Source organism: Xiphophorus maculatus, chromosome 13 (assembly GCF_002775205.1).
Source record: "Xiphophorus maculatus strain JP 163 A chromosome 13, X_maculatus-5.0-male, whole genome shotgun sequence".
Lineage (NCBI taxonomy): Eukaryota > Metazoa > Chordata > Actinopteri > Cyprinodontiformes > Poeciliidae > Xiphophorus > Xiphophorus maculatus.
In genome coordinates, this window is record NC_036455.1 from 21,499,607 (window position 1) to 21,526,299 (window position 26,693).

Sequence of the window (26,693 nt, forward strand, 5' to 3'; positions counted from 1 at the left end):
TGTTTGAATACACTCTGGTGTGAAAAGATGATACAATTTAAAGAACAAAAGAATTGGTTTAAAACATTTTTTTGTCTGTTGTTTTGCATATCCACACACAAGGTTGAATGAAATACGCAAAGATTTTAATCTATACTAACACTCCCTCTTAAGTCTGGTTAAAGGAAAGTTTCACTTTGACAATTTCAGGGAGCGTCTCGCTCAGTTCCAATGGAATATTTGACCAAATCAGTAATTTGTAATTTGATTTACATGAATTGCCAAATCAGTAATCCGTGTAAATCAGTTGAGAGGGGACGTTTGTTTTGTTTATGGAACGGACCCAGAAAAATGAAGTAGACGCCCCAATCGCGTCGACCAACAGCTGGATAATTTTTTTCAGACTTGAGGTAAGGACGATTCCAGATTCTAAATGTGCATTTTGGATTACAATACTGCTGAAGAATTTAACAGGAAGTCCTCTTCTTCATAATTCTGCTTTGTACAATGCGTCAGTTGTTCTGGCAGCAAAAACAAACAAACAAAAAATCCCAAACCCTCACCATGATGCTCCCACCACCATGCTTGACAGTTGCTACACTGTTACACCTCAAAACACACTTCTCCACAAATAACTGTGTGAGTGTCTATGTGTGGCTTCTCCACGTATAACTTGTTCTTTATCCCGTCTGACCATGAAATCTTTCTCTGCTTATCCATGAGGGTAGCCGCAATTTGCAGCATTTTTTGAAGGTGACAATTTTCTCCAAGCCAATGACCCTCAATTTACGTGACACCAGTTTTCCACTACCGTTTACACGAAGATTGTTTTAGCCTGGATTGTTTCTCTGAGAATGGGTCAGATTAGCCATTAAAATCTTCAATAAATTAATAAATTCAAACCTATTTATTTTTTTCTTTTGAGCGTTAATTGAAACTGTTGTATAATCTTTCTATCCTAAGCTTCTGTCTGCAACTGAATGACTCAATTTTCCCCTTATCATGTTTTAGAAGGAGTGTCTGTATGTGGCTTGGCAGTCATTGGTTTATTTTAAGTCTGACACTTTAGTCATGCAGACAATGTTCTCTGATCTGACACACACAGAGAACTACAAGAGACTTTTCTTTTGGATCTCTGCTTTGTTATGAGCTTGGAGACCAAGTTCTTTTCCGCAAATTTAATGTTACATAATTTTATACCGTTAACATTTGTGCTACACTGTTACAAGCTGCAGCTGATTCACATACAGGAAGAGAGCATGTGAGTTCATGACATTTTCGTATTGACTCTGTAATGTATTTGCTTAATAGGCTGAGACATGTTTGCTCCCAGGCTGTCCTGATAGCAAAACCAAAAGAGTTGCGCTTCCAAGCCTGCAAAGTTGTCAAAGTTTCTGCCTGTGTTGGTTCTTTGATGCACAAACACATCAGCGCCGGATTAAGGTTTAAAATAGAAGTCAGAGACTCGCCTATCAGGCGTGACCTATGATCGGGTAGAAGGTCCTCAACAGTATAAACCTTGTTGGTGATAAACGACTTACGCAAAGCAGTGTTTGGTTCATCCATGCAACAAGAAATACTTATGTATTTCTGATAAATACTCCGATTAGCTTTGGAAAAGCAAGATAAAATATTAGGTGGTTAGAATAGTGAGTTTTTTTTGTGTGACTTATCTAAATATACCAGATTTTTAGCAGGATAAAACTGGTTCAAACCTGTTTTATCTGTGCTGCATGCACAGAGGTGAGTCGACTAGAGTGGGTGAAGGCCAATGATGTTTTTTTTTAAGTAGGCTATAGAGGAATGTAATATGGAGTTAAACTGTTTTTGTTTTTTGTTTGAAACAAACATACACAGCTCACAAACTTCTCCCCATCCCTCTCTGATGTGCTTCAGCTCTGTTTCCCCAGGCCATGTAAGAACAAACCTACAGAAACTAAACTGTAAAAACAAAATCAGCTGTATATCTGTTGTTTGATAATTGTAAACCAAACTTTTTTTTTTTTTTTACACCCCTCCAGGGGGTCTTTTTTGTGGGCTCTAGAGTCCCTTTTTACGAAGTAGGCTGACAGGAAAGGGGGAAGGAGAGGAGGGAAGACATGCGGTAAACGTCACCGGGTCCGGGAGTCGAACCCACGACAACTGCGTCGAGGACTTGAGGCCTCCAAATGTGGGTCGCACTAACCCCTACGCCACCACGGCACGCCCGTAAACCAAACTTTTAAGAGATAAAAAATTGTTTTTTACCTGTTTACGCTAAGTATGATCCATGGTGCTGTGGGCTTTTGGTCATATAGAATTGTTGAGATTGTTTAGCTTTCTGCATGTTGTCTGACGGGATCTATGGAAGTGGTTTCTCGATGTTACTGGTAAAGCAGTAACCGGACCTGGGTGTTAATTAAACTAAACAAAGTTCAGTCAATCAAAGTTAGTAATTTAACCAAGGCCAGAAATTCTACTTTTACATAGGATCCAGCTGATTTGAATAGTTTTTTTTTTCTTTAATCAACAAAATCATCATTGTGTTTACTTGCCTTATCTTTATCTGATATTAAAATATGTCTAACATGGAACAATTTTAGGTGTAGGTAACTGGAACATGTCTTGAAGAGGGAGGTTGAACAGATGAACTTTTTGTTGGTGAGAAAGCTGGGAACAAAAACAGGCCTGGGTCCCTGGCTGCATGCAGCCCAGTGGAAAAACAAACACTTATTGTGAAGTGATCAGTCAAGAGTGTTGTTCTGAAATAAGAATATCATGAGTTTGAGAGCGAGCATTGGGCCTAGCCAGTTGCTAGGTAGCGCTGGATCCTCTTCAGCGTGTTGCAGCACTTTCAGCATGGAGCCACATTGGTCAACATTGCTGAGAAATAAGTGTGGAAACGAAATAACTGAAAATGAGTACAGGCAAAACTAAAACAGGCCCTTTAAAGCAGGGAGGTGAAAGAATGGAAGAACGGGGATTGATTTCCTCATTGGTCATTACATCTATAAATACAGACAGAAACATTATCTGATTTAAACCTTCTTTCACTAAAATCATTGTCCCAGCAACATAGCTAAATATGATAAAAAGTCACTTCATCAGTAAAGTATGCCCTCAGGTTCTAACAATAAATATTTTTTCATAGTCGATGGCAGAGGTAACTGATCAACTCCTTGCTGACAAAACCCTCTCAGACTGGCTCTGATGGCACATCTGGTGAGATGAAGCAGGCTGCGTGGCGTGTTGGTGCAAACAGCAAACATCGAGTCATAGAAGCCTTTATGTCGCTGCCAAAACAAAGAAACCCAAAGTCAAAGAATCGCTTGTGACATTTAAGAAAGAGGCTGCATATGTGGCTTCTCCAGTCTCAGTGAACCAAAGAAAGACTGGTCTACCTCATAGCAGTCGTCGGGAATAGCTCCTCTCCACTTTCTTGTAGGTTTTAAATGTTCATAGGAGTTCACCAGAATTTCTACAACTTGGGGGTAGTCATAGCAGGACTCCAGTACCTGTCAAAAACATTACCCATCATCCATTGCCTTAAAATGTATTTTCACACTTTGTCATTCGAACTTCAACCCGTCTCTTTTTTGTGAACGGTGTGAAAAACATGTATTCCCTCCTTTCAACTTCACAACTTGTTGACATAAAATCATAAAACATAAAAATGAAAGGGACATGAATGCTGCACACTTTGGTACCTTGTGGAACTGCGGAGGATAGATCCGCGCTGCGTTATAGTTCAGCAGAAGCTGAAAGCAGACCTCAGGAATGGCCGTAGGCCTGACTCCTGTCACTTTGAGGACGTATTGAATGGGAGCACATCCATTGATGTCCATGGCTCGAACATCCGCTCCGGCCTCCAGCAGCATCTGCATCAGGACGTGATCGCAGTTCCAGGCTGCCATGTGGAGAGCTGTTTTATTATCCCCTTCCTTCAGGTTGGGATCTGCAACAGAAAGATAATGTTTTTAATAAGAAGAAAAGGGAAGAAAAAAAAAAAGCTTTTCACACATTACAGCCTTGAAGTGGATCCAGAACCCCTCACCCGCTTGGTGGTCCAGCAGAAGGCGACAAACGAAATGATGATCTTGACTGTAGACTTGCTCCTTGGAGTCCAAAGCCCAAAAGGCTGCAGTCATTAAGGGGGTCTCCTGGAGAGCATTGAGGGTGTTCACGGAGGCCCTGTGGGTCAGAAGCAACGCCACCAGCTCTGGAACCCCAAATCTGGCGGCTGTGTGCAAAGGTGTGTCCTCCTCGTTGTTGTGGCTGGCTGTGCTGACCTTTGCACCTTCGTAAGCAACGCTTATCAGTGAATGAACATTTTCATTTACTCCTAGGCCAGTTCACACGCATGCACCCTCGCAGTTCTACCTTTGAGGATGAGCTGCCTGGCACACTCCACAGACTCCCTGGTGATGCAGTAGTGCAAAGGAGTGTGACCGCTCAGAGACAGGCTGTTGACCTTTGCCCCGTAAGCCAAGAGCAGGGCCACACAGTCGCTGTTGGAGACCTCGCAGGCCACATGCAGGGGCATCTTCCCATTGGGCATACTGTTGATGGCCGCACCTTTCTGGAGGAGGACCAGCGCTGTTTCCACGGCGTTGTACATCACACACACGTGGATACCCATCGCCCAGGATTTCTCCAGCTTGTAGCCTGGCAACCAGTATCCTGGAAAAAAAAAATCAATAGAGCTTTTTTGAGTTATTAAAAAAGCTCATTTAAAATTTTAGTTACTATATTTACTTCAGTGATTTAATGTTTGTGGGCGTTTAGCACCACCTAGTGGTTAAACTAATACATTACTATCATTATGGAGGGAAATAAGGAAAATGTCATTTTTACTTACCCTGTTTATAAGAGGCCAATAACATACTGGGATCTTCCACCTCCAGCACTGTGTCAATATCAAGCTTGCCAGTGTTCAAAATCTGCAGGACTTCCTCAGCATTGTTTTCCTGCAGGGCCTTCAGGAACTTCTCTTTTAGCTCTTTGACTGCCAGTTGCCTGGGGCTCAATTCCTCCATGCAATCCTGCAGAAAGTCACTCTGTCCTCCCAAGACCTCCTCGGGGTCTATTATTATCCACAAAGCATGTATGAGGTTGGATATGATCATACAGACAGTAGCGATAAGGGAATCAAGAAGCATGTCAACCATTAGAACCTAGCCATGGGAGTTGTTTTGGGAAGGAGGAGGGAAATGCAGTCGAAGAAGACGGGAAGCGAGCGGCAGCAGCGTGTCGTCACGAGGGAGAAAATAGTGACTCCTGAAGTGAGACGTAAATAGAAAGCATAGAGGTCGGTGCCTGCTCACCGTAGAACAGCTGTTCGGCTGAGATGTCTTGTCATTCAGTGGAAGGTCACATGGTATAAATAACCACCTTTCTGAGTATGTTAAAGGCTCTGGGGAACTTTGATGATTTTTATTTTTATTTTACTTTAACCAGATTATTTTCTGGGGACATCTTATCTGCTAAAAGTATTTCAAGAATCAAAAGGCACCAAACTTGCACATCAATAATTTAGCAAAGAAAACTCGGCAGTTTGTTTCTATCTGACACCCAAACAGCACCCTCTAGCTATAGATCTGGAAATATCTTGAAAACAAAATGTTTTGAAATGTTCTCACACTTTATATAACAATGTGTTTTTAGTACATTTATTCAATCAAAAGAAAAAGTTCTGAAAAAACAAAAACAGCAGAAAAATCAAATAAAAAACACAGCAGAAGGCGACAGTTATTTGCACCCCCAAATATTCCTGCAAAAAAAAAAGTAGCTTCTGTTGTTGTTTTGTTTGTTATACTTTATTTCTTTTTCAAATTGATCAGTGTCCAGAAGCCTTTACCAAGTTATCTATGATTTCCTGTTTCATTAGGATATTAATGTAACGTGACACAGAAGGCAAATGTTCAAATTGTGAAAGATGACAGGACACACGGATAAAAGGTCACAAAAAAAAAAAAAAAGCCTCAAGAAAATGACTAAAATTTCCCATGTCTGCAGTTAGAAAAATTAGTAAAGGTAGAAAAAAGGTGTACTGTGAAATACAAATCTCCCAGCTCTGTTTATCTGAGCAGGGAGCTCTGGTAAACAAAACATATCCAGAGCTCCCTGTTAGAGCACTGCTGTAATTAATCGCATCTTGTGGTCACACCAAGTCTTTGCGTCATCCATTAATATTTTATACATCTCTGTTTGTGACATGTATTTTCTGCCCTATCATCAAATTTAAATGTGCAGAGGTTTTTTTTTTTAAACTGCAACAGGTAAAAAAACTGATAGGTAGGTTATTTATGATAAATAAACCTGTTTATGTCCAAAGAAAATCAAAATAATTAAAGAGGAACAAAGAAATAACCAAGGCAAACTGTGGACAATGACCGCACATTTTATTTAGCGTGACAGGTTGCTACCCTTTCAAACTCTGCTGAATGCAAAAAAAAACAAAAAAAAAAAACAACCAAAGGAGCAAGGCAAAGACAAAGTGGGGCAGCTTTGTAAGGGTAAAAGCAGGACTTACTGTCAATGGCAACGTTCTTTCACTCTCAATGCACATAAAAAGACAAACACTTCCAGATCAATACTTGAACCATCTGCATTTCTTTGGCCTGCCAGGAACACCGGTGTCTCATCCATACATGGGATGAGTCAGTCCGGGCAAGGTCAATCAAAGACATCAGAGAAGATGCACCGCGGAGTCCCGCTGGTGGCTCGGGGTCTCCTCAAGCTTCTGACGAACTGTGCAAACACACTGACACAATATAAAACGAGGCTTCTGCAGGATCCTTACACCATATTGCTTTTAGTGTTTAACTGTACATACAAAAGAAATGAGTCAAAGGAGTCCAGTTTGCTGTGTATTCACAGAGGGTTACAAAATATTTTGTAGGAATTATTCGTTAGCAGTAGCGCTGGAGCAGCATTCTGGTTGCAAGAGAGGAAAACCACAAGCACAACAGGAAATTACTACTGTGTATCCTTCTCTCTTTGGATGAACTTCTCATTTTCCGTTTGAGTTTTAATGGGAGGATTCATACATGATTTGGAAAAAGGGTATATTCGTACAATTCTGGATAAATCATTATTAGCTGTTAATAAAACTCTTTATATTTATAAGTTAAGAAAACAACAGATATATACTTAGTAAAATATATGAATAGATAAATAATAGTGACTGATGATGCTGCGACAATGCCTGTTCCTAATCTGTTAGCAGCAAGTCAATAAGGCTTCTTGAACAGAACGGGCTTACTCCAATCATGTGGCGCAAATCCTACAAAATGCTCCTTTGGAAACAAGAAACATACTTTTCATAATCTTAAATAGCATTTTAAATAACTCTGAAGCAACCTAACAAGTATTGGTTATGGTTTCAGCTGAATCAAATACAGAATTGGATAAGACATTGTTGATAGAGATGCACCGAGAGATCGGCTAGCGACCGGAATCAGAACTTAATTAGTCACAAGGAATTTCCAACCAACTCAAAAATCCGATCTTTTTTCCAATTGGGAAATTCACAGTATCTTGTGTTACCTTGTTACCAGGTTGTGATAACAACAACATACTTGTAGGATCGTTTTAAGACCATTATACATTGACTTGTACAAAGAAAACTTCACGTAAGTCATTAACATACTTACCTAAAAGCTTATATTTAATTTATTGGAAAAAAAAAGCTAAATTAAATAGAACTTTAGCAACTAAAGTTGATGTTTTTAGCTCTGACATGTAGCTACAGTCCTTAGACATCAATAATTTACTTACTGTTAGTTTCAAACTTAGTGGTGAGTTTAGTCAACCACTGAAATATGTAGATTCAAGTCAAATCTAGCTAAATGTAGATTATTTTAGATCCTGCAGGAATCAGTTTTTCTTTTACAGCAGGTCCTGGCATATCTAGAATTTGCTCATGCTGCAAGAGAATGAGAGAGGGCAAAACTTTCAGCATGTAACAGGAAGGGTAAATGTACTGCAAAGCTGCTTTATGTTATCCAATTCAGCTTTCACTCTATGTTATTAAATATTCTGAATTAGGAGATGTTTTGTTAATGAGTGTTTGTGTGTGGGGGTGTGTGTGCATGTGTGTGTGTGTGTAAATCTCACAGTTTTTTTGTAATATGACACATGCTAGCTGTGTTAATCCTGATGCTAACTATGGCATAAAACATGAACTTTGTAACCATTTTATTTCTGTTTTAAAATAATAGAACAGCTCTTATGGTGACTAACATTATCGAAGCTTTATCAAACATTTTAAAATGCTGTTACATTTTCAGATTTGAATACAGCTAAATTTGGCATTGCTTGATCAAGCTTTAGAAAAACTGGACATCTGAAATTGGCCAACAAGTCTAATCGGTACATCTCTAATCAATGTGGATTTCCAGTGTAACATTACAGCGTCAGGCATGATGTTTGCATGTGAATTATCAAAAAGAACAACAAGAAAGAATATAAGAGAATTAGCTTAGCATTTGTTTCGACACGCACACAGAAGCAGGTAGAGCTCAGGAAGTATTCAACTACTCTAGCATGTCTAAAGGCAGCAGCGGGGTTTAACTTTATTACCGACTTACAAAACGAGGTCAAAAGCAGGATATTAGTGGAGTCGGAGCAACATTATGCATATGAGTAGGACGTTTCAGTAAATGAGCTTCTTGAGGATTAGATTAGGTTACAAATTCACTGCTTGCACAGTACCTGAAAATCACTTACAAACCCAGCCCGGTGAATACAGTACGTCTTTTATCAGTCAAGCTGCTTTTTGATGTATAAAGTCAACATTTTCAGTGTTTGCACTTCCAGTGTTCTCCAACAGATCTTCTTCTCTCTCTGTTCTGGTTCCTTGGGTGGAAGAAATAAGAGTCATGGAGACACCCAGTGGGGGGAGATGAGGGATGTCCTTTTAAAATCTACCTCGCAGACCTGACCTGCTTCACAAAAACAGTAGATTCTGCTCATTTAGGTTTTCACAAGTCTATTAAAATGGCACGTTAGACGTATCTGTATTTGTGTTTATCACTGTACATGAACATGTGTTTTGTCTATGATGATATGGGAGGAAGATGAGATGAACTTCATCACAGATTGACTCTGGATATGAATAAATAAAACCCAATTTACAGCTATAAACAGCAAAATAAATAGAACTTAATAACTCGTCAAAAAGGGTAAAATTACAGGATGGACAGGGGGTAAGGGAGAGAAAACTGGGAAAATGACGGACAGGATTCCACCAACCAAAAGCTAGTTTTAGTTTTGGTATGCCAGGGGAATAGGTCACTCAGCCCCTTCTGACGGTCAGCTGTGGAGCTCCAACTTTGAGAACTACAGAGCAGGCGTCCCGCTGGGTTTCTACGAGGGACCTGCTGACCTTCTGCTCCGCGAGATGCTACTCCGTGTGGCGCTACAGTTCAACAACAGGAGGTCGGGTTCTTTTCACTCCGTGGAGGTTTCTTTGCATGCATCTTTCTGCTGCTGCTCCAGCTCTTTCTTCCGTTTCTTCTCGCGTTGTTTCTCCACTTTCTCCTGGTTGCGCCGGGCCTTCTCCATCAGAACTTTGAGGTCTTTGATCTTTTTCTTGATCAGGGAGCGGTCCTGGGAAGAAGTCACACCAAGAGTCTAAAAAAAACCCAAGACAAAACAAAAAAAACACATTGTTTTATTTTGTTTTAGCCTGAGATTGTCAGTTCTTTTAATACAGCTTAATCAAAATGTTATTTTTTTTTTAATTTTGTTTGTGGAGAAGTCCTGTTTATAAGTACTGAGAAGCTTCCAGGCACCCAACATGGGTATAAATATATTGTCCACCATAAACTATTTATTAGAGCACAGCGATCGAAAGAAATGTGGCATCAATAAAGTTTGGGCATAACTTTGTTACTGCTCTGGAGAGAATTAGTAGAGCTTATTTAAACTGGTTGGTTTCCAGGCATGGACCCAACATTTATGCATGGTTTATAAATTTTTATTAGTGTTAATTTTGGGGCTTTGGAGAGACTGTTCCAGAAACGTTTTAGCATTGTTCATCAATTTAAAAAAAAAAAAAAGAAGAAGAAAGTTAAGTCGAAAAATTCAAATGTGTCTTCAAATAGGGGAGAGGAGCTTAAATATAGAGAGGTGGAAATGATAAAAGGGAACAAAAGAGCTAATGACAGGTGAGTGGATGCAGCTGGGGAAGGAGGAACATTAGGGGAAAACCTGAAACTAATATGAACAGTAAACAAAGAGGTGCCATTCTACGGAAATAAATCCAAAGCATAAACAATAAGAATAAATTAACGCGCACAAGGAATAAACTACTAAATGACAAAAAAATATGGAAATAATGAAATGATCAAAACATAAACAGAAATGACACTAAAATTCCAGATACGAATATGACACAGATTCCCCAACTTCTTCCATTTGAATTCAAATCAGAGGCTATATTTGAACACACTCCAACATTTTTCTCCAACAGAAAAATTATGCCAAACATACATTACAGATAGTTTGGTGACAAATATCAATTCCTCCAGAAATATGCCAAAAGTTTATTGATGGATACAATTATCTGCCTTGGAATGTGTTACATATTGACCAAAATATTTGTCAGGCTTCATGTGTGTCATGTTGACCCTTGTCCCTATTAGACAAATTTACAATAAATGCACCAAACCTGAATAATAATCCTACCCATAATGAGTGCATGTAAACTTCTTTCTGGAATAAAACAGCTTTGGGACTGAAATGGACATGAACTCATTTGATATTTTATTATTCTCATACTACTGATGCATTTACATTTCCTGTCAACATTTTCTTTTAGGCCAGAAACACAAAGTCACCTTGAGTTCAGCACTATCCAGCTGCAGCAGCTGCTCCCCGTCTACGTTTTTGGCAGTGAATTCTGGGATATGGTGTTCTAAATTGAGGCCTGTGAGCCAGCGCGCCACTTGCTGCGAGGTCCAGTCCGTAATGCTGCGGCTCTGCCACTGGTGCTGCTTCAAAGGCTGCGCTTCATCTAAAATCTTAACATTTCACACGATATAGAAGCACATTAGGTGCAAAAAAATACATTTACCAAAATGGGTTTCAAAATGAGTCCAGATGAAGTAAGCAGCAGTTAAATTAACAGTGAACTGACTGACTAATTGTTGTCATGCTCTGTGAAACAATGGATTTTTCAAGTATAAGATTTCTTTAAAGTGGAAATCTGTCAGAAACATGCATAAACGGTCCTCGTTTTCCGACGACAGCAAAACACAAAACACAACACGCACGCACAAAAAAAGTAGTTCAAGCACAATATGGACACAATACACACATGAGCTCTACAGGCCGGCAGCTTTAGTCTCACCTCATCATTTATCATATCCAGACTCTGAACATTGCAGCAGAAAAAAAAAAAAAGAAAAGATGACTCGTATTGTTAACAGAGCAGAAACGAGTTAGCTTAAACTGCAAAAACAGTAGAATATCTAAAAAAAAAACACAATCACAATCTTCCTCCTAAGAGGAAGAGAGTATTTTCCTAGCGTATTTTTTTTTTACCTCTTCCGAGGACAGCACTGGGGTGTGTGAGCGCCCCGACACCCTGGTGGCGCTGAGCAGACCACTGATCTCCACCGAGCTGCTGCTGCTGCTGGCGCTCAGGTCGTCGCCAACGGTTGGCGCCTGTATAGTCAGAATTGCACTTAGTGAGTTTTGCAATGGGAGCCAACTGGCTTTGAGACAGAATTTAGCTGATTAACTGGAGTACTTTAGCTTTACTGATGGTTCGGTGCAGTGCTATTGGTGTAAAGTAACTCAATGTATCATTAGTGAGTGGATAGTCAAATCAAGGGTGAGCAGCTGGGTGTATTTCTTAAGTAAAGAGAGGAAATGAGGAGCGAGTAAATCAGTGCAATAACTGCATATCAGGTGATATACAATTGTCTTCTGATGAAAGGTTCTTAAATGAACTGAAAGTACAAATAAATTCAGATTGTTGCATGTGTCGCCACAGTGCTCTGCTAAAATATTCACATCCCATTGAACTTTTGAACAGTTGGTCACATCACAACTGCAAATAAACCACAAAGTATATTTTATTTTGCTTTATAGACCATCACAAAATATGGCATCATTGCAAAGGAGAAGAAAAATAACTTCTTTGTTTGTTTATGCTTCTAAATATTCTATTTCATTGTCGTTGAATAGTTTATGTATGTAGGGATTTTTAACCATATGCATTACAAATACAAGCTGATGGCTGTGAGAGGCTGGAAAGGAAACAAGGTTTGCCTTCCTGCAGAAAAATGATCCCGATTGAATGGCCCAGTCAAAGTCTAGACCTAAATCCAACTGAAAATGTGTGGCAAGACTGTTTACAGACTTTCTTTATCCTACCTGACGCAGGTTGAACTTTTCTTCTTTTTTTAAAGAATTGACAGAACATTCAGTCTCCAGAGCTGCAAAGCTGACAGAGACACGCCTCAAAAAGTGTATGTATAACATCCACACACAAAAAATGTGAACCAGTTCTTATTTTCATTCCAATTCCTAGTTTAGCATTATTTTGTGTACATCTATAGCACACAATTTATTTAAACAATATCAAGTTTGCCACCTGACTATTACAAAATGTGGAAAAGCTCAAGAACTATGGGTATTCGCAAGGCCCTGAAAATAAATATGAATATATGTTGGGGGTTTTTAGGAGAGAAAGCAAACTATTATAAAGAAAAATGACACATCATCATATCATCAGACAAAGCCTGAACATTTTAATGGTTTTGTTCAAACCTGGGATTGATATTACTCCTGAACTGAGAGCAGATTTCAAAGTCTGTCATGATCAAATGTAATAAAATGATTTTGTCTTCAGCAGCTTAGAAGGATTATTTGAGCCCTGGCGGTGTTTGAGCTAAAAGTCAGACTAATCTCCCGGGCTAAGACTCTCAGCTCTGAAAGTTAAATCTTCACCTAAAAGCTTCTCATGTGCACATAAGTTCTGCTTTGATTTATCTTCTGATTTACACTCATCTTCAGATGAGCTCGTCCTCAGAGAGACAGAAAGAGAGAGAAAAGGACAGCGGTTGTTCAGGATCAAAAACGTAATCTCCTTCATTAATATTATATTATTCAGATCCGATAGAAATCGTTTTGTTGCAAAGTCCCACATGCAAAAAAATGAAATAAAAATACAATGAGCAAAATCAAAGAGTTAATAACTGATTCCGTTTGTAGATAATGATTCGTTTAAGGTTATGCAATGATTCGTCTCTGATTTACCCCACAGAGAAACATCTTATTCCCGTTTTAAGTGGATAGGGATATAAATAACAAATCATGATCCTATACAATACCACATAATATGAGTAGGAGAAGAACTGGGGCCATGTAAGTGAGCCCTGTTTAACAGACATAAAACAGTGCATTAGTGCAAAAATAAAAAGATTTTTCACCAAACGTGTGCAGAGCTGCTGTAATTTTAGCTTACAAATATAGATTATGGTAGTTTTAGAAAAACTAAAGAGGCCTCTCTTAAATTAATATCACAAATAAAAATAGTTTTGTAATGTCCTTTTTGCACGGCTGCTTGAAAGCGATTCATCGTTTCCGTAGCACAGAGGAAAGCTCATTTACCTTATCCTTTGGTTTCGGCACACTGCCATCTGCTGACGGTTCTGTGGAACTGGAAGAGAAACAACAATACTAGATGGAATTACAGAAATATTAAACAGCTGCCACAATGCAAATCGCCTCAGGGTTTGTATAAATTTCTTCATAAAAAGCTGTAGTTTTTACTCTGCTCAATCTGCTTTCTGTTTAATTTCCTGTTGTCTTTCAGCAGTTGTTTTTTATTTGCTAATTTCTTAGTTGCCATATATGTTCAATATGAGTGCTCATGAAGTTTCAGGTCTCTGCTGCTGATCAACACATCTCCTTGGTCGATGTTTTTCTCCCCAACTCTCTCCTGAACCAGATTTTCCATCTGCACGTTTTGCTTGCTTTGACTTTCCTAAAAACACTAACCTGATTTATTTTTTTGTTTTCTGCGATAATAAAGGATAATAGGAAAATTATGAAGCAGTCTTATTGTTTGTTCTACCCAGGGTCTGGAGCTTGTCTGTGTTCGTCCAGGCTTGACTCTCCAACTGACTGAGAACCTGCAAAAAATGTATATTGAAATGAGAGAAAAATCAAATATTGGGACACCCAAGAGAAGCATGCCAGCAGATGTACCCACCATGTTGTGTTTTTCTGGGGGAACCGTCTTTCGAATCGCAGCGAACCGATCCAAAGCAACTACGTGCTGGACTACCAAGAGCCTCAGAAATCTGAAGATACACCAATAAAGACAGAAGTAGGTCACTTAAGAATAATGAAATAAGGCTAAATGGAGAAAATAGTGATGGTTGGTACAAAAAACACATGGAAAGAAAAGTGTAAATATGCACCATCTGATCCAAACAACTAGGGCTGCACAGTAATCTGACAGAAGTCTCTTGACATACTTTCCCCCTCCCATGTCCAATTTCTTGTCCCCTCTTTTTTTTTCTCTATGTAGGCGCCTTTGCTTTTCTGTTTCTGCCAGTTTTCATCTCCACTTGTTCCCTTAATCTGGACTCCTTCCTGGTCTAGTTGAGTTAAGTGACAGCTTTAGCCACATGAGTGGCCAGCATCCAGAAAAAAATAAATAAATAAAAACCCTCACTGCTGATGTTATTATCCCGCTGGGCAGGACAGTAAGCTGCGACAGCATCAGACACTTCATTAAAGCAGCAAATTCATACACAGAAATTATTCTAATAAGAGACAACAGACGCAGACGTGCAGCAATTCAGCAGAGAGTGGATCATTTGGTGGATCAATTCTCTAGGCGCCGCTGGATAAAACTCTTGCGACGATGGTGAGGTCAAATGACAGCGTTTGCTCATCCAAACCTGTCCCTCTTGGAAACTGATGCCGTCTCCGGTGCAGCCTGTCTTTATGCTGGGTGAGTGGGGGGATCCTTCGTCAACTTCTAGAGTAGCAACAAAAACAGAGTGAAAACAGTGATTTTCTTATGAAAGGCTTCTGCCCACCAGGTTGATGCATTATTGAAGCGGGAAACTTTCATGTCACTAAAGAACATGTCAGCTTAGTTAAGCCGCAAAACCTTCATTGGAATTATTAACAAAGTTTCAAATAATTCTTTAGTCTACTGATCCCCTAAGTGCTAGCACACGTGCCAACAGAGGCCGTCTTTTTCTTTTTGTCACATTCCTCCTTTGTTTTAACGCTGCAGAATGCTGCATGGTTCGTATCGGCTCAGATCCAATCGCTCTAACACCATCAGACGTGGCACTTCTTAGAGCCGACTCTGTTATGACAGATGTAACCACTGAAACAAAGCCAGCGGAGCTTAAAGAGACTCGAGGAGAACAAAGTCGGACAGATGTGCTTAAACGTGGATTACACCGTAGTTTTGGTTGGCGGGAAGTTTTAAAGTGAGATTTAGGTCAGGGGTTGGACGTGTGTTCGCGTTTGGTATAAGGACGGCACCAAATGCCCGCCGTGCGCCGTCTGAGTACCGAAGGCGGATATCTGGTCTGCTAAAACGTCCAACGTCGAGTTGCTACACTGGAGTTACAGCGCATGTGTTACAGGATAACAGAAAAAAAAAAATCACTTTCCATTTCACTGAGAAACAACTAACTAAGTGACATCACAGATATTCTGTCTTGCCTATTTTAAATTTACAGTCACAAATTGCGGCCAATAGTTTAAATGTGTCGTCGTCACATCAAAATATGCTTCTACGAGATTTAAGAGGATTTTAGTTCAGTAAAATATCTTTTTCTTTTATCAACTGTTTTTTTTTTCCCAACTGAACATAATATACATTTTTTGGAGTGGCCTTATCTGTGGAGAAATGTGCCTCATTCTGCTAAAGACAAACTTCTTGGTTTAACGTAAAGAATTTAAAGTCTTCATTTGCCAGGAGCATGAATTAGTTTGTACAAAAGGTGGAAAAAGTTAGACAATAGTAATCCTTTTATATATATTGTTTTTTTACATTGCAAAAACCTGGTGTTCAGACAGGGTTATATAGTGAACAGAATTACATCAAAATAGAGAATAAACACGTTGGCCAAATGCTTTAGCTAACATGAAAACACAATAAGTTGGGGTAAAAAAAAAAGCAGGTTTACTGAACCCTGTAGCTGAATCTGTCAAATCAAACACACAGACACATCCTAACAAACAATTGATAAAACTATGCATGTTCCAGATGACTCGTCAGAAATTTGATATCTTTTTTAAGCTAGTTAAACTCACGCTGAAGCTGCATTTTAAGGATGCAGGAACTTAAAAGTTATTTTAGACATCCCTGTCTAAAATACATTCTAAAATCCCCCATTACTACTGACAAAAACAGGAAGAAAGTATCGCTCCTTCACAGCAGAACACTGTTCTGAGAACACTGGAGTAGCTTGAAATGCTTACGTTGTGCACTCAAAGACAGAAGTGGTGCACAGAGGGGGGGAAAAAAGCAGTAAAATGTAGTGGAAACCAGTGCCCTCCCATAAAGACCTCTAGGTTGAGCTGCAGCTCCGCTCGGGCTGTGCTGCTGAGCGCTGAGCCTCTCAGAACTGTTGCTGTTGTTGTTGTTGACCTGGATGCCATTCTGCTTCATCAGCTGCATTAACTCAGACTCCAATGCTGCAATCTGTAGGAGATAGGCACCGATCAATGTTTGTGATCTGCGGGCATTTACCAGTCAAAACAGCGTCCTTAGAGCTCCGAAATAAACGTTACTCAGGTTTTTATTGGTTTGAAATTGGTTGCAGAGGATAAGCTGAGCTCGCGCTTTATCTTAAACTCCTTTTTCTTCCAGAATTCCACATTACAAGACCTACATTTCACCCGTTCTTCTATTTTTAGTCAGATTTCCAAGAATTCACTAAGAAGTTCACTCTGGATATATTTTTGACATGTCTGTAAAGTGGTGAACGTGCAAAAAACACAAGAGGGAAGGATAAACAGACAGATAAAATAGATGAAAAAAATAGTTGGGTGGCTGTGAGGACAGATAGACGGACAAACCAACAGAAAAAAAAATGGTTTTATGGACGGACCTACAGACATGAATGGATGGACTGAACTTTTAGAAAGCGGGAGAGTAAAAATAGCCTGGAAACGCAAAGACTTTTCCACACTCAAGAGTTGAAAATAATTTAAATAAATTCCAGACTTTGTTTCCCCCCCCAGACTGCTTAGAAACACTGAACAGATTAACAGCTTTTGTTCTCGGCCTAATCCTCAATATTCATCATTTACAATGCGCCGCAGCAGGACAGTAGGGGCATGGATTCAGTGTGCAGAGTAATGACAGGGGGCATTCAGGGTGACTGTCCATTCAGCCGTGGAGAAAATAAAAAAGACAGAAAACAAGGGCAGGAAAAGAGGAAACAACACACACATAATAGGAATAGCTGGAGTAGTTATGTATTTAGTACTGTGATATAATCGCATGGTGGGCAACCTGATCAGATATATTGATACAGAACCTTCCATCAGTTTTACACAAAACATTTTTAATACCCGCACAGTAACGATGAAAAGGAACTGAGACTCAACGCTTGTTAATTATTTATGCACACAAACTTTCATACCGCACCGCTTTGTTCTATCGAAATTAAGACGTTTTCTGCGACAGAGATGAGAGAAGACGGATGAAGATAGTCCTGTTACCCTAACTTGCAGTCCCTGGATCTCAGCCAGGTGAGCTTTCTCAGCCTCCTCCAGCCGCCTCCTCTCTGCATCCTCCTTCTGGATGAACTCCACCTCTCTGAAAGTACAAGAAGTAAATGGCAGAGCGCCCGGGAGCTGTGTATTAACAAGTGAAAACAGGAACTGTTTTTTTTTTCTTTTTACACAAATTATGCTTTCAGAGCAACTAGCAATACAGCAAGGCATTATACAATCACACACAACAAACGAGGTGCGCCTCTCGAAGGGAAGAATGGCGTCTTTCTCCCCCTCCGCTTGCTTTGCCGTTGTTCTGACAAATCTGTGCCTCTGCTGTGCAGTGCTTTCTTCCACCACAGACGAGCACGGAGGGTTTTGTTTCATCAATTTGCTTCCATTTGGCCTGCAGGGGCCGAGCCAATTAGAGTCCATCAGGGTGGCTCTGAGCAGTAGAGGTTCTGATGGTACTGACTGAAAGAATTATGGAACAGAAGCGCAGGACGGTCTGAGTGCACTAGACTGCGAGCCCGAGTAGTCTAGGGCTCGCGGTTCTCACAGCAGAAATGGGATGCAACTAGAAATTCGCCGTGCACGTTTTAAGTCTGGACGTACTCATTTTAAACTTACTTTATGTACTTAGATTTAGACACGTCTTTCCATTTTCTGGATTCTTCACATTTCCCATTTCAAAAACCGGCATGATTTCAGACTCCAATTTCAATTTGTTTGAGACAGTTTCGGATAACCGAGCACAAAAGAAACGTCCTTGAAAATGCTCGAACATTAAGTCAGGATTTCATTCCCCTTTGCTCCACAAAACATCAATTAATGCAACGCTTTTAGTACTTTAGTACATCTGAGCTCACTAAGACCAGTTGCATTTCAAAATTCATCAAAGGTTAAGCTTCTCAAAAGATGATGGATGAATAAGGCGAAGCTGGAAATCTGTGCCTTTCGACTGCTTTAAAGGGATGAAACAACGTCCCATTAAGCTAATTTTTGTTTCTTTCCATAATGTAAACACTTTGAAAGATTTCAATACTTTAAGTACATTTAGACATGTCTGATTTACTCAAAATAAATAATTGTGAATAAAAAAAACTATATAAAATTCTCACTCGATGCAAAAAGATGCCGTAAACGGCTCGTTTTAAATCTAGAAACAGTTTCCTCAGTGTTCACTCACTTCTGCTGGAAGTCCTTAATGAGTTTCTTGGCCTTGTTGTATTTCTTCTCCAGAGCCTGGTACTGGGCCTGGGCCTCCTTCAGATGCTCGTTGACGGTGTGGCAGAGAGTCTGCGCCTCGATCCAGTAGCTCTCCAGCTTCAGCATCCTCTCCTTGTTCTCCTCAATGCTGGCCTTCAGCTGGCTCTTCTCCTTCTCCCAGCGCTGCTTCTCCTTCTCAACGGACGCCAACTGTTGGCGGGCAAAAACAGCATTATTTACATTATTTACTCAAAAGAGTCTCTCTGTTGAAATGATTTTGCGAGGATAATGAAACAGTTGGTGACTTGAATAGGGGATATCAAAGTTCCTGCCACAGTAAAGACAGGTATGTTTATGAAAATGGTGCAAAATGCCATTTAAAATCTGCAGAATGTTACGAGAGGCGATACCAATGAGACAAAGTTGGAAGAAAATCTGACCTGAAAGCTCAAATAGCACCACTTTACTTTTAATGGTAAAATGGAGCATCGTTACACTTTAATAGGCTTTTCAGGCACCACTTTATTCGATCACTTCAGCTGCCAACTCATTAATTCAAGAATTACTGAAATCAATTTGCGTACATGCATGGGCTAAAGCCTTCAGTGGAGAAGCAAGAGCAGAAATAACGGCACACTTCAGCATTTAGGGAGAGAAGAGAATCCCAAATAACTACGTTGTGTTTCCGCAGTTTTACCAAAGGGATGCTTGGTAGCAATAAATAAAGAGATAATGTACCAAAAACAAAGTGTAGAATGAGAAAGACCTGCACAGTAAACTGCATTTGTGTGTTTCTCACACATCTAAATAGCAAAACTTTGACAAACCTCAGCGTCTTACTCCACAGAGCCCACAAACGTTTCGGTCTCCTACCTTGTTTTTGAGCTTCTGGATCTCGGCCTCTGTCACTGTGTGCTTGATCTGGAGCTGCAGAGAGTCCAAGCAGGGCAAAAGTGAGAAAACGTCAGAGAGGAGAGAGATGGCGGTCAGAAAATCAAATGCATGGCTGCGCAGGCTCTCTGCTGTCGATCCGGTTTGAGTGGCAGAGGCGGCCGACCCTGTCCTCCCAGCTCCCACTTTGACGTTTCATCCCAGAGGAAAGAACGGGGGGAGAAAAAAAAGCTGGTGAAACATTAAAAGCAGGGAGATCTTAAAATATAAATCTTTAACACATTGGATGGGCACAGAGTTGCATATTTGGGTGAAAGCAGAATTGGGAGTAATGATGGAGCATTTGTAAATCGTGGTGTAAAGTATGGCGCTGCAATAAAAATGTTGCAACTTAAGCTCAGCAGAAAAAGATTAAAGTAATTACCAATGCACTGCAGGAGTTGGGCAAAGATACAGTAAAGGGGTTCAAAAGAACAAGCGAAAAACCCTGAGAGCAGGTTTTTATTTTATTTCCTCTCGGTCTCCTCAGCAGCGCCTGCTGTGCAGTTGAAGCCATTTGTTAAACGTGTTATATAACCACTGTGGAACTTCACAAAGGGGAAAATGCGCCACAGCAGTGCAGTGATCAATCAATATTACCAGCCACTCAGCAGCCTAAAGAGTGCGAACGCGCTACCTGACAATAAATTAATGTTCCGTTTTATCGCCGTAGTTTTTTCATATGAGCTTACATTTCGGAGGTAGCGCTAGTGTCTTTGGATCTCGGATAGAAAGTGTGCAGAGGAGCAACGTCGTTTTTTCCTGGGAGATCCAACTAAACGTGCTCATTAGTAGCGATCATTGTATTCACACCTATAATCACTCATGAACCACCTGGAAATTTGAGAAGGTAAGCAGATCGCCTCTCTTGGCAAGAGCACAAAACTGCAGAGTAAAAAATAGGTGCTGAATAGCATCGTGTTATTAACTTTTGTGGCTTAATTGAATTTAATCTTCCGATAACCAATTCACTTTGGCTTAACATTTATCCACAAAGCAATAACAAGAATTAAAATTAATTGCTTCCTGTCACTTCTTCAAACTGCCTTCAGAGATGTTTATTTAACTGTATAAAGCGAGTTTACCTCTCTGAACTTCTGGTACAGCTTAGTGGCATCCAACTCTGAAGGAGACAAGATCTCTTCCGTTTCCGGCAGATCAAACACCTCTATGCTCTTCTCGCCACCCGCCGTTGTTCCCGTTTCCTCGTCATCGGTGGCATACTCCCCCGTCTGCTTTAGAAGAAATGAAAAGAAGAAGGAAAAAAAATCTGTCAAATACTTTACACACAACAAACATAAATAGGACTAACCCCAATTCTCTCTTTGGCCCTTTGACAGAAGATTGATTGAGCTTAAAGCAAAGAACTTGTTGGAGAGCACACAGCATCCTGGTTTGCACGTTTAGTCTAAAATAGAAGCCAGCAACCTTTAAAGTTCAAAGAGTCTTCTTTGATTTCCATCCCATGAATGAAATTTGTGAAAAGTACAACTTAAGATGCTGAGTTTTGCCAATTATATTTATTATATGTATTCATAACCCTTGATATCAACAAAAGACTGAAAAATTTAATATAAAGCTAAATGGAAATTATTTGTTTTTCTTGAATATTAGGAACTCTCAAAGGAACTCTAAAGTGATGTTGACCTAAAATATGGGTACAATACTCTACCCCACTAAGCAAACCACTGAAATAGTAACATAGTTAAAGCTAAACAATGTGACCCATATTGTGACTCGACTTGATAGCTAAAAGAAGGAACATTGCTATGGACGGTTCTTGTCTATGGATAAGCAAGAATTCAATTCAGGTTGCAGGTTAAACCTGCCATTATCTACAAACTGCAATCTGCTTCAGACATAGAAATAAATGTAGCTAGTCTTTGAACTCCATAGGGCAGCACATCACATTACAGTGATGTGCCCAGAGTTTTTATTTTTTTATTGAGGGCTAATGGAAAAGGGTTTTTCCTAAATCTACACTCAGCTCTGTTTCAGTTTCACACAAGCTACGCTTGCAATGCCTGTTACGTAATGGTTTAGCAGTGTGCTTTGGTGTAAGAAAAAGAAGCTTGAAAAATAATGTGAAAGAATCATGAAATAACACTTCCTGAATCAGCAGTGGTGATATGTTATTCTCGACACATATGGATGTCAGATTTTTATATTACATCAAGTGCAGAGATTCTAAGAAGGTAAAACTAGTGACGTCTGGAGGGGCATGTTTTCAAATGGCTAAAATGCATCTCCGGATTTGACATTTATGTAAGCCATTACTGTGTTTCTTCGTGTCCCTCTCAAAATACCCTGTAAAAGAATGAACATTGGCATTGACTGTTGTGCATTAAACCTAAATTCAGTTTTTGGCTGATGACCAACAGAGACGAATCTTTCCAGTGATGTTACCCTAAATCTTAAAAAACCCTGACATAGTACACTCAGTAGTGCACAGTTGGCTAAAATTTCCTTCTGATTGTCCTTCTCTTGTACAGGCACGGTTTGTGATCTCATTATATTGGCCTACATTGCCTCCTCGTCTCTTTTCCTGCTCTTCCCTGCACCTATCCCCTTTATTCATATAAACAGAGCTCAGTCTGATTGGTTTGTGGCTACAGGGCCATCGTCCTACATTACATTCCCATATACCGCACTAACGATGGAATTAAACTCTGGACACTGATACTTTAAGTGAAGAAGGAGCTTTCCAACTGGTTCTGACTTTGATTGTTTTTGTTTAAGTAAATGTGACGTAAATATACAGTAAAAGGTACAATTTATTCTAACCTTTTAAAAACCTCTTAATTGTCACAAGGACACTGGTTTCGTCTTGAAATCCTCAACTTATATGTTATTTGGGGATGATAGTTAAGAGGGTAAGTTATTCCTTAGCCAAAAGCTATCAAAAATACATAATGTACTGTTTGTAGTTTTATTTTGTATCACATAAAATTCCAATAAAACAAAATGAAGTTCATCATTTTACGACGAAGAAGCTTTACCGTGGATGCTTTCGCAAGGCACTGCATCTTTTCATGCCAGGAATGATTGAAATCTTTAATACAAATCTGAACTTGTTTTATTAAAAGCCATTGTGCATCAACATCATGAAATATCGAGAGGGGGAAATACATGTAAAGAGAGGTAATCTAGGTGCAAAAGTCTGACTCTGCACAGCTTGGTGAGCCTTCTGCTAATAGCCAAATTGATGAAGCTTTAATGACACTTGGCAGTCTTGTATTTATGTCTTGCTATAGTTACAAAAGTGCTGAATTCAGCATCAACAGCCTGAAAAGGAGATTCTTAAAGCAAAACCATTTTATACGCAACGATCACCAGGGAATTAAAGATTTCACACTGCATGGATAAAACACTACGCAGAAACACGACTAGACAACAGCCTTTCTTCTGCATGCATTTTACATTTGCACTGATCTTTGCTTCTTCCAGTGATCTATTTCATGCAGATGCAAAGTGTAACTGTCTCTATTTAGCTCAAAACCAAAGAAAACATGAGTTGCAATGCCAGGAGCTCAGTGTCTGGAGGATTAAAATGTGCTGTGACTACGCATCAGAACCAGAGGGAAATGCTGAGTGATGCAGTTCTCAGAGCATCCTCTTAGTCTGCATGGCTGTGAGAGAGCATGTTTTTCAATGTTAGCATCAAAAGCCTACACTGTCAGTCAGTTTTATAGAGTTAATAAGCTGATACTTCAAGCCAGCTGTCACGGGAAAGAAGCTGATTAGCATAGAGTGACAACCAGAAGCCTCATTTTTCATTACACTGTCACTTGCATGAATTGTTGGGAGCGTGTGAACTTAAAATAAATGGCCTTTCAGGACCCAAACTAGGATTCCCAGTCCTGTGTGCATGTGATGCTAACATTACACCAATGGGGTAAGGATATGTGTAATTACCTCGTCGTCGTCGGCGTCATAGTGGGCATACTGCTGCTCCAGGAGTTCTCTCTGCCTCCTCTCCTGCTCCAAGGTCTGCTGGATGAGCGTGGCCACCTCACTCTGCTGACCTGGGCGCTCTCGGCCAATCACAAAGCTGCATGGACAAGCATTGTTAAATAACATAATAGAATATGATACGATACAATATAATATGGAATGGGAGAAATGGACTTAAGGTTTTACCAGAGTATTTTGTGTTAATGTTGTGATAACGGTAAAAGTGACGATAAGAACTACTTAGTACTTCTCTTGTTGTTAAATGTATGGCAGTGACAACACGACACAGCAATCATAGCGCCGCAAAGTTAGACATTGCTCTTCAAAAATTTGCAACAGGCTTCTTTAGGACAACAATCACAAAACGCAGTTTGATTGGTATCACCAGAATACCCACGTTAACTGTATTTAACCATATTTTCAAATTAATTAATATTTATTGATGTTTTCATTGGCCATTCTGACAATATGGACAGTTTTGGGGGGCTAGATGTCATTACTTTTATTATTTATTGTGATAATAAAGCAAAATTTTCATATAAGAAAGAAATTTATCACAATAAATGACAAACGATACAATAAATACCCACCCCTATAATATAATATAATATAATATAATATAATATAATATAATATAATATAATATAATATAATATAATATAATATAATATAATATAATATAATATAATATAATATAATGTTGGTTCTCTAAAAAGAACAAACAAGAAAATTACACATTTCAAAATAACCATACCATATACCTTGTGTGATGTCACGATAGGCAGGTGTGGATTATTGTTTTAGATTTTATCTTGATTATGTAAGAATTTAGAGCAAAAAATAAAAGCAAAACAAAACGGAAAATGTGATCTTGAAATACTGTCATATAGGGGATAAATATTATCTAAGTTGAGTTTGATCTACCTGATCAGTAGCTGTAACTCAGCTCCTTTTAGCTAAACAACGAAACACTAGAGATACATTCGACAATTTCTGATAGTGTTTCCAGTGAATATGTAAGGAGACGTGCATGTCGAGTGCCGGTGACCTGGATCGTGTTGTGTTTTTGTACAGGGAGGCAAGGCAACAACAGCAGTCAACGAGAGAGAAACAGAGGCCCAAAGCCGAATAGCAATGACAGCGATATTTGCTGACGTATCAGGGCAAGGCTAGGGGACTGGATGTGCATAATAATGTGCAAAGCCAGTCAGCACAGCAGGGCAGCCAGCTATTAGCCTGGCAGGGATTTAAACCAAAGGAAGAAGAAAAAAAAACAGACTGTGCCTCTGTAGGGACACAAAAAATATCCTACTCAAATCTTCAATATGAAAAAGAGCGACCCTTCTAAAGTTTAGGTTTTGGCTCCCAGATTGTAGGAAGTCGCATGTTCCTCAGCTTAAACCTTTTGATTCACCGCATGCGTTGTTTCTGCAAATCGGGCGAAAAATGTCATTATCTCCAATTTTCTTTCCTCTCCTTGCAGCTAACATAATAGGCCAATAATTAAAGCAAATGTTGAAGACAGCGGGGTCCAAGTGTCCGTGTGCATGTGTGAGCGAGGTCCAATCTGTGCGCGTGAGAGAGGGAGAAAGGAAAGTGGATTCAAGATAGGACCCAATCAAGTGAATTCATTTCCCCCGAGCTTGTTCAGATATTTCTAAGGGCTGGTAGAGAGCAGAGAGGCACACTTGATCTACATGTGAAGGAACAACTGAAGGACAGGGCATGGAGAAGAAAGAGAAAAATCTACAGTGATTGAAAGGGCACTGGAACAGTGAGGTCCTTCATGGACAGCGAGGGGACGTCTGAGGAGTAGATGACCTGGAAACAGCCTCTCTCCACGTGCGAGTGGAGTTTGTCTCGGTTTGTAGCTGCCTCCTCCTGCTCTGACACAGCCAGACAGGGTGCTGGATTAGCTGAACCGCACACACTGCCAGAAATGATTTATTTCTGCACTCCAATTAAAACAAGGATGGCTCTAACATAAAGAATATCATGGTGTTGGCTGAGGAGAAGATGCTGTAGATGTGTTCCTTCAAATAAATGTCTAGCACTCCTTCAATATTATCCAAAATACAGTCAAATACGTCAACTTGGCAAAAATGTGTTTTTCCCAGGTTGACAATTAGGCCATGAGATCTTTGTAATACTTAATAGAAACCAGTTTTGTTTTGTTTTTCATTGAGCTAAATCTGGAAGAATAAATAAATACATAAAAAAATCAGGATTGAAAACAGTTTCAAAAAAACAAAACCAGAAAAAGTTTCTTCCTCTGCAGCGTGCAGTTGTGCATTTTTACTACAACCACTTTCTGTTAGAAATGCCACCTGTTTTGCAACCACATTTAAACTACATTTTAGTTGTAATCAATGAAACAAGGAGAGGCTCTGTCTAATACCTGGATGATTCGCTGCTGAAAATCTGGGTTACATTTAGCTAAAAACGAAAATCTGGGACAGTTGGCCACGAAACCTCTGGTGATCAGACAACGTGAGGGAAGCATTACCGAGGAGGAGGAGGAGGAGGAGTGAGTGAAATGTGATGGAGGAAGATTGAATATTGAGTGCGAGTGAGGAGGTGGCAGCAAGAGTCGAATCTGGTCAGAAATAACACAGGGGAGTGAGAGACAGAAATAACCTGCTCTAACTTGTCAACGTAACATCTACATTCTGGTTTTAAATATCACAATTTGCTGCTTGAGTGACGGAGGAACTCTGAGTTACAGTTTGAACATTTGCATGATTTTTAGTTCTTCACTTATTAATCTCTACATTTGTGTGGCCAGGATAGACGGGCAGATGATAGATGTTAACCTTTTCAAGGCTGCATCACCGACACACGCCCACACACACCCCCACACATCCTGCTGTGTGGAAAAACTCCACTGTCAATATTAGTTCAGCAAACAGCATCTGCTGGGACAGCAG

At 39.7% G+C, this 26,693-nt stretch overlaps 2 protein-coding genes across 9 annotated transcripts in view; both read right to left on the reverse strand.

The window, feature by feature from the left end:
* Nucleotides 1–2,144: 2,144 nt before the first annotated feature.
* asb4 (ankyrin repeat and SOCS box containing 4) lies at nucleotides 2,145–5,240 on the reverse strand. The gene is made up of 6 exons (XM_005802748.3): nucleotides 4,817–5,240; nucleotides 4,339–4,638; nucleotides 4,013–4,255; nucleotides 3,666–3,913; nucleotides 3,360–3,473; nucleotides 2,145–3,251 (listed from the first exon to the last, which is right to left on the reverse strand). Exons 1-6 carry the CDS (start codon nucleotides 5,124–5,126, stop codon nucleotides 3,063–3,065), a joined length of 1,404 nt encoding a protein of 467 aa, XP_005802805.2. The 5' UTR covers nucleotides 5,127–5,240; the 3' UTR covers nucleotides 2,145–3,062.
* A 1,095-nt stretch (nucleotides 5,241–6,335) lies between these two features.
* Nucleotides 6,336–26,693, reverse strand: part of ppp1r9a (protein phosphatase 1 regulatory subunit 9A) — a 55,944-nt gene continuing 35,586 nt past the window's right edge. For 4 of the 8 annotated variants that reach the window (XM_023344821.1, XM_023344823.1, XM_023344820.1 and 1 more), the window contains exons 6-20: nucleotides 23,728–23,863; nucleotides 20,898–21,047; nucleotides 19,756–19,809; nucleotides 18,863–19,092; nucleotides 17,680–17,776; nucleotides 16,519–16,654; nucleotides 14,886–14,965; nucleotides 14,189–14,279; nucleotides 14,051–14,108; nucleotides 13,585–13,633; nucleotides 13,305–13,349; nucleotides 11,509–11,631; nucleotides 11,315–11,338; nucleotides 10,803–10,985; nucleotides 6,336–9,594 (exon numbers count right to left, since the gene is read on the reverse strand). In XM_023344821.1, the coding sequence (XP_023200589.1) occupies nucleotides 9,412–9,594; nucleotides 10,803–10,985; nucleotides 11,315–11,338; nucleotides 11,509–11,631; nucleotides 13,305–13,349; nucleotides 13,585–13,633; nucleotides 14,051–14,108; nucleotides 14,189–14,279; nucleotides 14,886–14,965; nucleotides 16,519–16,654; nucleotides 17,680–17,776; nucleotides 18,863–19,092; nucleotides 19,756–19,809; nucleotides 20,898–21,047; nucleotides 23,728–23,863 (1,639 nt within the window). In that variant the 3' untranslated portion in view covers nucleotides 6,336–9,411. The remainder of the gene's footprint in view (nucleotides 9,595–10,802; nucleotides 10,986–11,314; nucleotides 11,339–11,508; nucleotides 11,632–13,304; nucleotides 13,350–13,584; nucleotides 13,634–14,050; nucleotides 14,109–14,188; nucleotides 14,280–14,885; nucleotides 14,966–16,518; nucleotides 16,655–17,679; nucleotides 17,777–18,862; nucleotides 19,093–19,755; nucleotides 19,810–20,897; nucleotides 21,048–23,727; nucleotides 23,864–26,693) is intronic. The other 4 variants (XM_023344824.1, XM_023344826.1, XM_014470141.2 and 1 more) reach the window with 4 other exon arrangements.